At 47.8% G+C, this 12,670-nt stretch overlaps 6 protein-coding genes across 6 annotated transcripts; 5 read left to right on the forward strand and 1 right to left on the reverse strand.

Moving 5' to 3' along the window:
- Positions 1–393: 393 nt before the first annotated feature.
- Positions 394–828, forward strand: DFJ58DRAFT_669412 (uncharacterized protein; the record flags this gene model as incomplete). The annotated part of the gene is made up of 1 exon (XM_041382784.1): positions 394–828. One exon carries the CDS (start codon positions 394–396, stop codon positions 826–828), a length of 435 nt encoding a protein of 144 aa, XP_041237184.1.
- A 404-nt stretch (positions 829–1,232) lies between these two features.
- Positions 1,233–3,741, forward strand: DFJ58DRAFT_817727 (uncharacterized protein). The gene is made up of 5 exons (XM_041391806.1): positions 1,233–2,032; positions 2,087–2,660; positions 2,723–2,764; positions 2,813–2,932; positions 2,987–3,741. Exons 1-5 carry the CDS (start codon positions 1,263–1,265, stop codon positions 3,653–3,655), a joined length of 2,175 nt encoding a protein of 724 aa, XP_041237185.1. The 5' UTR covers positions 1,233–1,262; the 3' UTR covers positions 3,656–3,741.
- Positions 3,742–3,861: 120 nt separating this feature from the next.
- Positions 3,862–5,587, forward strand: DFJ58DRAFT_161584 (U3 small nucleolar RNA-associated protein 6-domain-containing protein). Its single transcript, XM_041378959.1, has 7 exons — positions 3,862–3,964; positions 4,011–4,058; positions 4,111–4,255; positions 4,323–4,494; positions 4,544–4,923; positions 4,972–5,333; positions 5,388–5,587. Exons 1-7 carry the CDS (start codon positions 3,935–3,937, stop codon positions 5,496–5,498), a joined length of 1,248 nt encoding a protein of 415 aa, XP_041237186.1. The 5' UTR covers positions 3,862–3,934; the 3' UTR covers positions 5,499–5,587.
- Positions 5,588–6,208: 621 nt separating this feature from the next.
- Positions 6,209–7,789, forward strand: DFJ58DRAFT_908402 (glycoside hydrolase family 43 protein). Its single transcript, XM_041395108.1, has 4 exons — positions 6,209–6,799; positions 6,855–7,150; positions 7,197–7,225; positions 7,284–7,789. The coding sequence occupies exons 1-4, from the start codon at positions 6,484–6,486 to the stop codon at positions 7,549–7,551; spliced, it is 909 nt and encodes a 302-aa protein (XP_041237187.1). The 5' UTR covers positions 6,209–6,483; the 3' UTR covers positions 7,552–7,789.
- Positions 7,790–7,908: 119 nt separating this feature from the next.
- DFJ58DRAFT_817739 (uncharacterized protein) lies at positions 7,909–9,967 on the forward strand. The gene is made up of 9 exons (XM_041391807.1): positions 7,909–8,361; positions 8,414–8,435; positions 8,492–8,830; positions 8,889–8,976; positions 9,076–9,149; positions 9,187–9,195; positions 9,255–9,305; positions 9,396–9,507; positions 9,563–9,967. Exons 1-9 carry the CDS (start codon positions 8,225–8,227, stop codon positions 9,712–9,714), a joined length of 984 nt encoding a protein of 327 aa, XP_041237188.1. The 5' UTR covers positions 7,909–8,224; the 3' UTR covers positions 9,715–9,967.
- Positions 9,968–11,337: 1,370 nt separating this feature from the next.
- On the reverse strand, positions 11,338–12,242 carry DFJ58DRAFT_817751 (uncharacterized protein; the record flags this gene model as incomplete). Its single annotated transcript, XM_041391808.1, has 3 exons — positions 11,338–11,845; positions 11,902–12,089; positions 12,112–12,242. Coding segments are annotated over 3 exons (375 nt in total), but the record flags the coding sequence as incomplete, so codon positions are not given.
- Positions 12,243–12,670: the final 428 nt, after the last annotated feature.

Here is a 12,670-nt window from a genome sequence, read left to right on the forward strand (position 1 = left end):
ATGACGCTCGGCACAATGGAAATGAGGATGAATCGGAGAGCAATGAGAATGGTGAAGTTGATGATGGTCCCACACTTGTTCAAGCACATGTACAACTCACTCGGACACCACGTATGTTTTTTCAATTAAATCTTTTACATCCGAGTCATCTTTACAATTTCTTAGAACGAAAACGGGCAAGAACGGTTCCTGCCCTCGCAATAGAACTGGAAATACCACAACTACCCACCCTTCTCCGTCAATTTCTTTTTGAACAACTGCACCCTGACGACCCTCGAGACCTTTCCGACATTCCCGAGTTTCAGTTCCCTTTCTATGAAGGCCAGATCTCCTATCTTCAATTCAGCATCATCCAGATTCTATGCACCCAGTGACATTAGTGGGATTGGCGGAATGCGCACCGAATACATTCGTGCATGCCCTCTTTGGCGGAACGAGGCTCCTCGATATGACTGTGTATTTGTCAATACAAATCCAGAACTAGAGGGGATGCAGGGGTTTGATGTGGCGCGTGTTCTTTGCTTCTTTTCATTTACTGTTAGAGGGACTACCTTTCCTTGCACAGTGATCCGCTGGTTTGACACTGTTGGTGACTCTGCTGATGAAGACACTGGTTTATGGATCGTTCGCCCAGGGTTTAATCCCAACCGCTCCCCCAATATTTCCATCATCCATGTCGACTCTATTTATCGCGCAGCTCATTTAATCCCTGTCTATGGCGCACGTTTCATCTCTCGCGACCTTAAGTTTCATCATTCCTATGATTCTTTCCGATTTTACTACGTTAACAAATACGCTGACCATCATGCATTCGAGATTGCTTTTTAGCCACTAGTGTCATCTTTTAATCAACTTTAATCAACTTACTTCAGTTACCGGTTCACACTCGATGCGCGATACTACGATGTTTAAGTGTTATATAACTTTTCTGGCCTGACTCTGCTTTTGCGCCTTTTGCCACTTGTGATCAGATGGCCAACTTTACCAATCTCCACTTAGTACGGTCTTAATTTACTTGGTCAAATTAATTGTCCGAGAAAGATGGATCAAGTTGCAAAAGTCAAAATAAGGAATCCGTTATTTTCCTGATGTATTTGACTACGTGCGTCCTTGAGAGAAAAAAAAAAACCAGTCCACAAGTGAAGCAGTTGGTTCTAAAGTTCAGCTTCAGCTTGTTGCAAGTTTCACTTCAATGCAGCGTGTTGATCGGTAACTTCCGCTCTCCTCTTCTGACCAGATGAAGTTCAAATTCAAGAAGCTGCATGTCCCATCCATCTTTGTTGACCGCTGTACACGATGTGCTCGTGCACTCCACGTTGCCTGTCCAAGCAACCGAGTCTGCTCATCCTCTCAGCACTGAATATACTACAGTAACTGCGCAACTTGGTGCAGTCATCAATACAACTCACCGCCTAAATCATGCGCTGAACCAGCTTAATGATCTGCCCCTTGGCGAAAACGCCACCAAATTCGTGGCCCTCATGAAGGAGCACACGGCTTTGACATCTTCGATCAACCAGTCAGCTGCTGCCTCTGCTTCCCTCTCGTCTCTGCTGCGAGGAGACAACAGAGCAGTTTATCCAGACACAAGTCCTCCCCATCCTGCAAAGATCGCGGAATGGGGGCGTAATCTTGGCATGGAAGTTTTCGTAGACGGATCGACGACTGTTCTCGCAGGCAAAGTGCTCGTACTGGATATTGATATTAACGACCATGTCGTTGTCAAGACGTCCTTCGCCAATAATACAAACAGTAACGGGAACTCAGCGGCAGCACCAGAGCTAGACGCCTTTCTCGCGCGGGAAGTAACCCACTGGATCAATGCAGCGAGACGCGCTGCTGGCAGAGACACAGCTGTCGGACACTCAAGAGAGGATCCTGCGATTGAAGCTGCACGCCGTAGCCGTGCAATACAGGAACACTTGCGATATCTCATGATGCTCGACGGGCTCGCGTCCTCTGAGAACGAGAAAGGACTTCGTTGGTTCATGGAGCCAGCTGTAGTCTCAGATCACATTAGAAAGCAGGTTGCGTACGTTTGTTTTTTTGTCGTGCTTGTTTTATACCTGATGCGTGATATTCACAGTTCACTACAGCCGCAAACTCTCGACAAATTCTTGACACAACATGCCCTTCCCCTACCCTTTCTCGTTACTCCTTCGCTATCATTCATAGTCTGGCTTTCACCCCGTGCATATCTTCAACTCCTTCGCAGCTCTCCGCCATCCAAACAATCGTCAATGTGGAACATTGACATCCCTATGACTCATCTCATGACATCGCTGCTTGATACTCTAGAAGATGTCACCATCGCTACGCTGAAATTGGTCCCTTGCACTGAAGTGGCAAAGTCCAAGATGAACTCGAGCGATGTCCCTGGAGATCACACGCTTCTGACTACCCCTTCGCAGATGTGGGTGCTCGATTTCACCGCTAAGCTACCACAGAATGGCGTGGTGATGTGCCAGAACCGCATGCGTGTAATTCAAGGAATCGTCGAGTCTCGACCCATCGACCTGATCTCAATGGGGAGCATGTCTAGCATTGGCTCAATGTCGAGTCTAGGTAACATGAGCAATATGAACTTTGGAGAATTTGGTGTGGCGTCTTCACAGACAAATGGAAGCGGAGGAACTGGTAGAAGTTGGGTTGACTTATTGGTCAGTCACTTTTCTCTACAACCCTAGGCATATGCGTGTGCTGATACTTGTACCTGATCTAGGTCAATAAAAATTCATCAGCAGAATACTACACTGCAACTTATGTGTGTGGAACATGCGCAGGTACAAACACACACTGACCATTGATCTAGAAATCACCAAATGACATCCATCCGCCGCTACATCTTCGCCTTCTAGCACCTCTGGAACCAGGCTTTCTCCTGCAGAGAGTTCCGGTGAGGAGCGTAAAACAAATCTCGCAAGTATTAGAGGCAAGTTTCATCTCGACCAAACTGTCAAGTCATGCTTATGGCATATCCTTCCAGGTTGTTAGAGAACAATGCTGGCTCAACGAATCACTGAGCATAGTCCAGTGGTCGCCCGAACCCCAAGTGCTGCAATCACCTCAACGACCGTCAAATGCAGAACAAGGAACGCAACCAGAAGACGCGGCATCAACTACTCTACTCGCCTCGGTCCTCGCAGGAACGATCACGCCGCAATCTATTCCAGTGAACGTCTACCTCCCCTCCAGTGCTCTATCGACATTGTCCCAACCGATCGATCCGTTTACATCACAACACAGCGGGCTTGGCATGGGTCCTCCTGCAAGCGCAGGCTCCAGCAGTGGTGCAAGCTTGTTCGGTCCGGGCGACTTGGAGATGGACATGGACATTCCAGGGCTGAGCATGAGCATGGGTGGGGGTGTGGACATGGATCTCGGTATGGATCTTTCAACCTCTGCTGATCCCATGCAGCAGCCACATGGTCCCGAAACATGCCCTCCTCCAATGATCGTGCTCACTTCACCGAGGCATGTGCCTAGGAACGGGCTGGTCGAAATACGGGTTACGTTGGGAGGGCATGGTAGTGTAGTTGGGGAAAATGGTGTTTGGGTTGAAGCCTCTCCAGGTGTTGAGACAGGATATATGTCAGATGTTGTGAGACGGGGAGGGGTGTGGAGTCTTCCTGGGCGAGTGTGGAACAAAGGATAGTCAGTTGTTGGCTGGGATGAAAGGTTCAGCAAGAAGGATGTACCGTTGCTTATGACTTGAAATGAAGCTTGAAAGCTTGAGGAGCACTACATTGTCATTGCGTCCGTGCATCCATAAGGCTGTTAAATAATATTGTTCTGATAAGCCACTTACGGTAATAGCTAATTTATTTGAATAAAATTATCTTGAACGTACGAACGATACTCTTCAATTTCAGACTTACCACTGTTGAACTTGCATTGATAACTTCATAGGGAGACTGCCGTCCACACATCAAGGATGGAGAGGGTACAATTTCAGCAGGAGCAGGTTCGTTACCCCTTCAAATGTTTGACTTTTGACTAATGGAATCTAGATGCTTGCAGAGCTCAAGGATCTCGTGCAAAAAAGTTTGTTCAACCAAGTACGTGACTCTCATACTATATCCCTCCAGTCTTATCCAACTTTGCTTCTAGTCTGAGGTTAAACAGATTGTGAAAAAACGTACACAGTTCGAAACCGCACTTGTCCGTCGCATCCCAAAAAAGAGTGACTTCCTGCGATACGCGGCGTATGAGATGAACCTGGAGCAGCTGAGGCGGAAGCGCGTGGAGAGACTGAGTATGTGCTGAGCATGTCCATATTTCAATGCTTCCAACCCGCTGACTGTTCTATGGTTTGCTCTTAGAACTTGAAAAGACCGCGTCGTCAATATCAGATTATGCTCTTGTTCGCAGACAATTCCAGATATTTGAACGTGCGCTCAGGAAATTCAAGTCGGACGTAGGATTGTGGATACAGTATATCCAAGTTGCAAAACGTGAGGGGGCTCGTTCACTAGTGGGGCGCATAACAGCCAGGCGCGTCCAGTTTCAAATTTGGTTAGTCCGTTCTTAACCGTGCACATAGGGCCCTCCAGCTCCATCCAAGAACACCTGCATTATATATCATCGCTGCCTCTCACGAACTTAACCACATGTCCCCTTCCGCGGCACGCGCCCTCCTTCAGCGTGGTCTTCGACTCAATGCAGATAGCGTTGATATGTGGAGAGAGTACGTGCGAATGGAAATGGGTTTCGTCGAAGGGATGAGACGAAGGTGGACTGTGCTGGGAATTCATGAGGAAGATCACCCTATTGCTGAGGCAGAGACAACTGCCGAGGAAGATACGGCGCCACTAACCCCAGAAGAGATAGCGGCTGAGAAAGGAGGTGACGAAGGCGAGAGGGCACGGCAAGCCATTATGGATGGTGCTATTGTCAAGTCCGTGATTTTGAGCGCTGCAAAAGGTCTGTTTGTCATTCCTCTATAAGGATTCAAATTGAGTTAGGCCACAGCTCTGCCTAGTATAAATTTATTTTCAGCTCTCGAGGTCCTAATTCGTTCATATCCTAGCCAAGAGCGCCTTCGCACGGCCCTTCTTGATCATCTATATAGTGTTCTTAAAGACACACTACAGGGCGACCCTCACGCGGTGAAAATGCTGGCGACAAGAAAACTTCGAGAACTTACATCTCAGGAGAATGATGATGATTCTGTCATGGCCGAAGGCGAAGAATTCATCGAAGCCCTTCAAGCTGCAAATGAGTCTTTCTCCGCGGCTGTTGGCGCCGGGAGCACGAACGCCTCTGGCATGGCTGATGTCTATGTTGAATTTATAGAGGAGTGGTGCAAATTGCCCACGCTGGATCCGAATTTAGTGAGTCTAATGTCTCACAGCTCTCGTGCATTTCAGCTTAACCGGCAAAACTAGCGCATATATCTTATAGCTTCCCTCCGGAAACTTGCTCGACAGCCGAACGCGCCACCTTTATTACAGGCTGCACACATGCGACTGACATCGCCTTCCAAGGAGGCTCTTTAGCTTGCACGTAGCTATACCGCAGCATAAAATCACTGTATTGCGCTGTGGTCCAAGTGGAACCGGACTTATGGAGAGTATGGACGAGACCGGGAGACTAGTATGGAAAGCGGGAGGACCAGCCCAACGAAAATGACCATCTTTGGTATTTGTTTGGCTAGTTCTCTCTACCACCTTGCTCATGGTGAGATGTGCGCTTGGTAATTCATGTATAGTACTGCCTACCCACCGGTACATGCCATGGAGAGATAACCAGGCCGGCACAGCCCATGCAATACACGTCGTTGAAGTCTCTACATACAGGCTGGTGGTGCGCTCACCCTGGAGCGGCACTCTCAGATGTGTCGTGGATTCTGCCCTGTTATGAGGTTGAAGTATGCAGTTCGTAGGTCAGTGTGTAGGAGCCGCCTGGTACAAACAGTGCATTATTAGCTAATACTCTCAGCAACGACGGTCGTGGGTTTACTTTTCTGTTCTGCACAGGTCAGCATACGATATAATAATAATGCATGTTGTTGTAAGCTAGACGAAGTCTCAGCGGAAGTGTTGAACCAAGCTGAGGTAGAACTGCGCACGAGCAAGACATTAAGTACCGAGAAGAGAAGAAGCCACCGGTGGATGGTGGTCGAAGGTGACAAGATGCGATGAAGATCAAAAAGGAAAGAGAAGTCCCGGAGGCTAATCCTCCGAGACAAGACCATGCGTACGTATCCTGTCAACATAAAACAGTAGCCATGTCCTCAGCACACCTTCATTCTGCTCCCGCGGTGAACAAGCACTGTATAGACCATGAAATCGACACAGGAAAAGTGATCGGAAGTGATCGCCGAAGGTATATACGACCTCACACTGTTTGATGCAATCCCACTCCAATGATGTTGGATGCATCGCCAGATGCGGTGGACCCGTTATAAGTCCTCTTTATATTAGCCTGCACCATAGGTGTTGCCAGACATCCGTGGAATAGCTTTCCTCTGCCCCCTCACTAATGCCAACCTTCAGTAGGACCCGTTTCGCCCTAACTTTTTTGGCCGCCCTCCCTCTGACTTTGGCTACAGTCAATGGCCCTGTTATTTCTGCCAACTTTCCTGATCCTGCCATCCTTGTGACCAGTGGGGGTACTTATGCATTTGCAACTAACTCCGGCAATATCAACATTCAGGTTGCAACGTCACCTGATGGTGGAGTAACTTGGGAATTGCAGTCCGGTGTTGATGCCCTCCCAAATGTAGGGTCTTGGGCAACTGCAAACAGTACTTGGGCACCTGATGTCATTGACAGAGGGGATGGAACCTTTGTAATGTGTAGGTCTCGATCTCATATACTCTAGATGATATTGGACTGAGGTATGGTCTGTAGACTACGCTGCATGGTCGACCTCACAAAGTACTCATTGCGTAGCGGCTGCTACTTCCATCTCCCCTGTCGGACCGTACACTCCTGAGTCACAGCCTATTGCCTGTCAAACTCCAGGCGGTGGTGCAATTGACCCCGCAGGGTTCCAGGATACCAACGGTACACGCTACATCGTGTACAAGGTGGATGGGAGCAGTCTCGGAGGTGGTGGACCTTGCGGGAATGCTAACGGAGAATATTCTACTCCCATTATGCTTCAGGAAATGGAGGCTGATGGTGTCACGCCTACTGGGGAACCGGTTCCAAATTTTGGACAGAGGACAATACGATGGACCCCTTATCGAGGCTCCAGCGCTTATCTTGCATAACGGAACGTAAGTCGATATATCTTGAATATGGACTTGGATCCGGGACTGACTACAAACATCATAGCTACGTGGTTTTCTTCTCCTCGAATTGCTACAATACCGATCTCTATGACATCTCATATGCAACTGCGCCATCCATTTCCGGGCCATACACAAAGGCTTCCTCGCCGTTACTTGTAACTGGTGACGATAGCCTCACAGCGCCTGGAGGTGCGACGCCGCGCCTTGATGGTGGGTTTATGGTGTTTCATGCAACCGTAAACACAAATCCATTGACTCGTTATATGTATACGGCAACGATGACGTGGAATGGGACTATCGTGAACACTTGATCAAACCACATCATGTTACTCACGAAATGTACGCATCATGTTAGCTTTATACATAACTGACTATCCTTACGGCTCGAACTGCTTCTTGAAATGACCGATTGTACCTGATGGGCCCAAAGAGACTACATAGATAAGAATAATCACCGGCCTTATTCCCTTGGCTATTATCCCTTCCAGTGCAATCGACATCCCACAGAAGTCGATTCATATCATAATATCATTCTCTCTCTAATAAAACACATTATGAGGTTGAATATTGAATGACCACGATTGAAGCAGAATTGAGTGAGATAGTTAAAAGTGCCGAAGTCACTCGGTGACCTGCCGATGTGTGCGGTGACGGGATCTGTCAGACTTGCATGCAGCGCTGCTGAATACTTCTCCAATTCTACGCTAATCCAATTGTACCCCTCAATTTTACAACTACAGCCGTTATCACTTCGACATATCTACCAACAAATGCTGTACTTGCTCGCTTACGCCGAATATTAATTGAACTTACGCTCTGGCGACTGCGGAGTTTATTTTGAAACTGACCATAACAGCGCGACTGCTGACTCCTCCGATTGCACCAGAAGAGATAGTATATAAAATGCGATGCAAATCTCTTCTTACTCCAGCGTCCGTGTACAAGCCAACTGCACAGTTCATTCCTAACTGATCACTTGCACAGATGGCAAAAACCAGAGTCATAGTAGTAGGTGCTGGCATCGCTGGTCCCGTTCTTGCAATCTTCTTGAAGACTAAAGGCTACGATCCTATCGTGTATGAAAGACTCCCGAGTCCAGCAGAGGGTGGACTCAGCTTCTTGTGAGCACGCATGCATCTCCCTCATGATTGTCGTACTGAATAACGTACGCAGGCTGCAGCCTAATGGTCTCCGTGTCTTATCACTAATTCCCGGCCTCATTGAACAGATTCCTGGCCATTCTCCAGATAGGATGATTTACTGTTCTCCTTGGATGGAAAGGAGGACATTCTTGTCGACAATGATGTTGCGCCTGATACAATGCGGGAACACTTTGGTTTCCCCATGATCGGAGTTCGACGTGCAGAGTTTCAACAGCTTTTGATCGACACGGCCGAGAAGCACGGCATTAAGATCAAGTGGGGCCACCAGGCTATTGAGTTTGAGCAAAGCGAAGACGCAGTAGAAGTCACGTTCGCAAATGGCATCAAGGATACGGCAAGCTTTGTCATAGGCTGCGACGGGCTGCACAGCAATACCCGAATTGCACTCTTTGGGAAAGAGAACGCAAACTTCACTGGATTGGTGCAGGTGCGCTTGTTTTTGGCGACGGCCCCGAGGCTCAGACTGATATGAAAGTGATTTGTAGTTCGGTGGGCTATCTCCAACACCACCTGCTCTTCGTGGAAAGGGTGTGAGTAATTACGGGAATGGTCGCCATATGGTTTACGTACCCTGTTGCTGAGGACAAGCATTCATGGGCGTGAGTGTCATCCCAACTACTGTTTACAGGCTTGATTATCTTGGGATTCAGGATTACTACTCGGGAAGCTGAGGCCAAGGAGATTGGAAAACACAACACGTAGAACAACAGAACGAAATCCGAAGAGGATCCCTCTCTGATTGGGGGGTTTGGGGCCGGAGATTTGGTAAAAGACCGCCAAAAGATCGTAAAGGTCGGTTTACTCTTGCGACAAACCTTCAGTTCCCGAAACATTGAATGGCTTTGCTGCAGTATGGTCTCTACGACCGACCTGAACTTAAGTCGTGGTTCAAGGGAAGAATCGTTCTTTGGGCGATGCAGCTCACCCCACGAGTCCGGTATGTAGTTTTATCAGCGGGTTTCCATGGCGCTGATCGATATCATCGTACCTAGCATCTGGGACAAGGTGCCAATCAAGCGTTTGAGGACATTTACCATATTATGCGGCTTTTGAAGAAATACAACCCTTCTGCTGGCCATCCCTCAACAGAGTTGTTATCGGCAAGTCTTCATAGATTACCAGGATCTCCGACTACCGCGTACATCCGAGCTCGTGAGAGGGGCTAGACAGCAAGGGGAGGCTCGGGTTGTCGAAGGCATCGATGCATGCAGGGTGAGAGATGAAAAAATCCGGGCAGGGTCCCAAGATGATGCGGCGAGGATGGCCCACTATGAATTGTTATCTGGACCGTTTAAGGACAGCGAAATGTAGGTGCCTCCACTAGTACTTGTTGTACAGAATTCGAACGGGATTTGCCGCGTTGCACTTGACATCCAGTAATAACGCGTCGGACAGCAATGAATCCATATTTAGTCATCCACAGCGAGCAAAATATTAGACCAAATGACACCTGCATACCATGTAGCATTCCAGCTGAGCGCTGAAATCCTTACTGGCATTGTGCTTGCAGAAGAACTACAGCCTAGTGTAATAATTTATATACTAATATTCTCACAGATCAGCAAACCTGAACGTTCATGCCGCGCTGGTGTGCTTAACGTACGTGGTCTTGCTCTCTCATTCATCTACACCACACCGTTCTTCATTACAGTTTGATGCAACACGTCGTCCGGTGCGCCGTAAACCAGTGATAAACCTGTCACATCTCCCGTTTCCCTCCTGTCAAGACCTTTGCCTACAAGGGACCCACATACTTTCCTTCATTTTCTACGCAAGCTTCTTTCATCATCTTCTTGTACGGATGCGGTTCGCACCGACGAGCCTCGTAATCCTTGGACGTATGTTTATTTTACCTGTTTGCTTCTCAGTTGACTCGATGGTTCCCTTGCAGTTCCCTGCCACATCGTCCTACTTCTCCCCTAATACAACCAGATGAAAACGTGAGTGGACTTTCATCTTTACGCGGCCGGGTAAACTGGTATGCCCCTCTCATTTTTCTCCTCGTATGCCAAATTTCATCCATCTGTGTATAGCGGTACGCTCCAGCGGGTGCACCCGGCGATGACAATGACCTGATACGTGACGAAGTCTATGTTTCCCTTCCCCCAAACACGACCCACGCCTAGGGATTGTCAACGCCGGACAACATGGAAATAGCCGTTTCTGTTACTATTTCTGCCCGATGAGATCAGTCAGAATAGAAACAAAAACAAACGGCTCAAACTTGTTCTCCGGTATCTCGTAAGTGTAATCGTTGCTCCTTGCATGCGTTGTCCTCCGTAAACTTGTGTCAATTCATGACCACTATACCTAAAGCGCTTGAGAATCAACAGTCCCCGATGGTCGATTCCATTCAAACCCTACAGTGGTCTGAGTCACGAGACTGTTCTGTTTTACAGCGAACCACACTAAAAACAGTGCGAGGATCTCCCATACTTTCTGTCCTGCAGCCAAACTGGTGCTGTTAGAAGGGCATGAAACCTGTGCTCGTGATTTTTTTCTAAGATCCATTCAAGTGAAAAACGCCACGAAGCAAATAGGGTTACCAGGTCCGTGTGCTTGCAAATTGGTCATTCCTCGACAATGCCAAACATTCCTGGTGTCGAACTGTCGAATCAGTGTACAAGGTCACAGTTACAGTGGGCCGTCGAATTGATTGCATTAGTACAGTATAAGCAAGACAATGGTTATGGAGCAGCAGGAGCAAGGTAATGTATAACGGATAACCTCGAGGGTGCATGAACAGGAAGTATAACCACATGTATCTAGTTAGCTATGGTTATCCATGATACTGCCAGGAGCAGGTGTGATGGGGGCACACTCCACATCAGGGCATTTGCGAGCCTGAGATGCACTCGAGACACTGGGGGTCTCTAGTATAGATTGTATTGTCCTACATAGAGTACCACTCTGAAAAGGACGGAAATTGCATACAAAATTTAAAAAGATGAGAACACTGGATGTTTGAGAAGAATTATCACATACCTCAAGACTAAGGTAAAGGACCTCTGTAAACATCAAGTACAAGCTCGACCACACGTTCAAAGAATGTGGTCTGAGATAGATGGTGAGAAGAGTTGCCTTTACACAACTACTGCTAACGTACACCAAGTGACACTAAGGTAAAGCAAAACCACAACCTGTACGAAACAAAAGCGAAGTTGAGCTAAGAAACGCTATTAGTGCGAATTTAAGGTACAGTGTAATCGAAGTGTTCAAATTGAAGGAGTCCAATCAGATGCCAATTGTTAATGTCCGACTCCATCGCCCGAGTCCATTATTCATTCCGCCACCAAACATCAAATCGTACGCCTCTTTCTTTCTTCCTTCCGATCTTTCATTCTTTTCGGCATTTTGTTAGGTTGACAGAAAACTCTGCAGGCAGCTTATGTGGCTGCGTCAATCGGGAACTCATCACTCCAGTTCCCAGAGTCGCCGAATACTGAATTAACCGTTAGCGCTCTGAACTACGTTAAGATAGCGTGACAGGACACTCACATACGATCATATACTCCCCGGGAATGGTGTCGTAAGGGATCGTGACGTTGACTTCACCATCAGAAAGCGCAAATCCATACGCGATGGGACTGGATTGGGTTGCATCGCCCTGGCGAAGGTATACCTGGCCAGTAGGATTGGTTACTTCGGAAGGTTCTGAGGACGTATCCCAGGTGACAAGGAATGTCCTCCGACAGTCCATGTAGAGACAGATGTGAGTTCGGTGATTGTGGGGTACCCCAAACATCACGCTTCATCACGGCAGAAAGAGGAGCGCATAATGCGCAGGAGAGCAGCGTAAAGAGCATGAAGAGTGCAGTCAGAAGAGCACGGGGTGAAGTGCTGGTAGACCATGATTAATCGTGAAGATTTTCGTTAAACTGAAGAAATGATACAGAGATAGCCTGAGGTATTCAGGTCGGTGGGCTTTACTTATTATACTGCCAGCGCAGCTGACCCCATGAGGCCCACGATGTGTTTGCTTTTGTCAGCGTCATTTAGTTTATGTGATACTTCCCGAAAAGGTCGTTACTATAACCTCACCGCCGAATCTCCACCGACCAGTGCTGGGCAATATGCTTCGGAGCCAGAGCTACATAACCGGACAAAGACCCCCGAATGTGCTGATTTTAGGATGCATACTGCCTCATGTATGTAACTGCATAACGGATCAGAGTCATCAGACCTCAAAGTAAAACTTAGGACAGCCAATTCAAACCAACTTGAAGGAGATAATAAATATGGAGCGAACTTGGACTGGCCGCAAGTC

Source organism: Suillus subalutaceus (assembly GCF_016647625.1).
Source record: "Suillus subalutaceus strain FC151 chromosome Unknown DFJ58scaffold_188, whole genome shotgun sequence".
NCBI classification, from domain to species: Eukaryota; Fungi; Basidiomycota; class Agaricomycetes; order Boletales; family Suillaceae; genus Suillus; species Suillus subalutaceus.

Coding starts and splice junctions, on each gene's coding strand:
- DFJ58DRAFT_817727 (XM_041391806.1), top strand. CDS start 1,263: ATGTCCCATCCATCTTTGTTGACCGCTGTACACGATGTGCTCGTGCAC. Junction 2,661..2,722: donor GAAGTTGGGTTGACTTATTG/GTCAGTCACTTT, acceptor TACCTGATCTAG/GTCAATAAAAATTCATCAGC. Junction 2,765..2,812: donor AATACTACACTGCAACTTAT/GTGTGTGGAACA, acceptor CCATTGATCTAG/AAATCACCAAATGACATCCA.
- DFJ58DRAFT_161584 (XM_041378959.1), top strand. CDS start 3,935: ATGGAGAGGGTACAATTTCAGCAGGAGCAG. Junction 4,059..4,110: donor AAAAAAGTTTGTTCAACCAA/GTACGTGACTCT, acceptor CTTTGCTTCTAG/TCTGAGGTTAAACAGATTGT. Junction 4,256..4,322: donor GAAGCGCGTGGAGAGACTGA/GTATGTGCTGAG, acceptor GTTTGCTCTTAG/AACTTGAAAAGACCGCGTCG.
- DFJ58DRAFT_908402 (XM_041395108.1), top strand. CDS start 6,484: ATGCCAACCTTCAGTAGGACCCGTTTCGCCCTAACTTTTTTGGCCGCC. Junction 6,800..6,854: donor GGATGGAACCTTTGTAATGT/GTAGGTCTCGAT, acceptor TATGGTCTGTAG/ACTACGCTGCATGGTCGACC. Junction 7,151..7,196: donor TCACGCCTACTGGGGAACCG/GTTCCAAATTTT, acceptor CCCCTTATCGAG/GCTCCAGCGCTTATCTTGCA.
- DFJ58DRAFT_817739 (XM_041391807.1), top strand. CDS start 8,225: ATGGCAAAAACCAGAGTCATAGTAGTAGGTGCTGGCATCGCTGGTCCC. Junction 8,436..8,491: donor TGCAGCCTAATGGTCTCCGT/GTCTTATCACTA, acceptor TTCTCCAGATAG/GATGATTTACTGTTCTCCTT. Junction 8,831..8,888: donor ACTTCACTGGATTGGTGCAG/GTGCGCTTGTTT, acceptor AGTGATTTGTAG/TTCGGTGGGCTATCTCCAAC.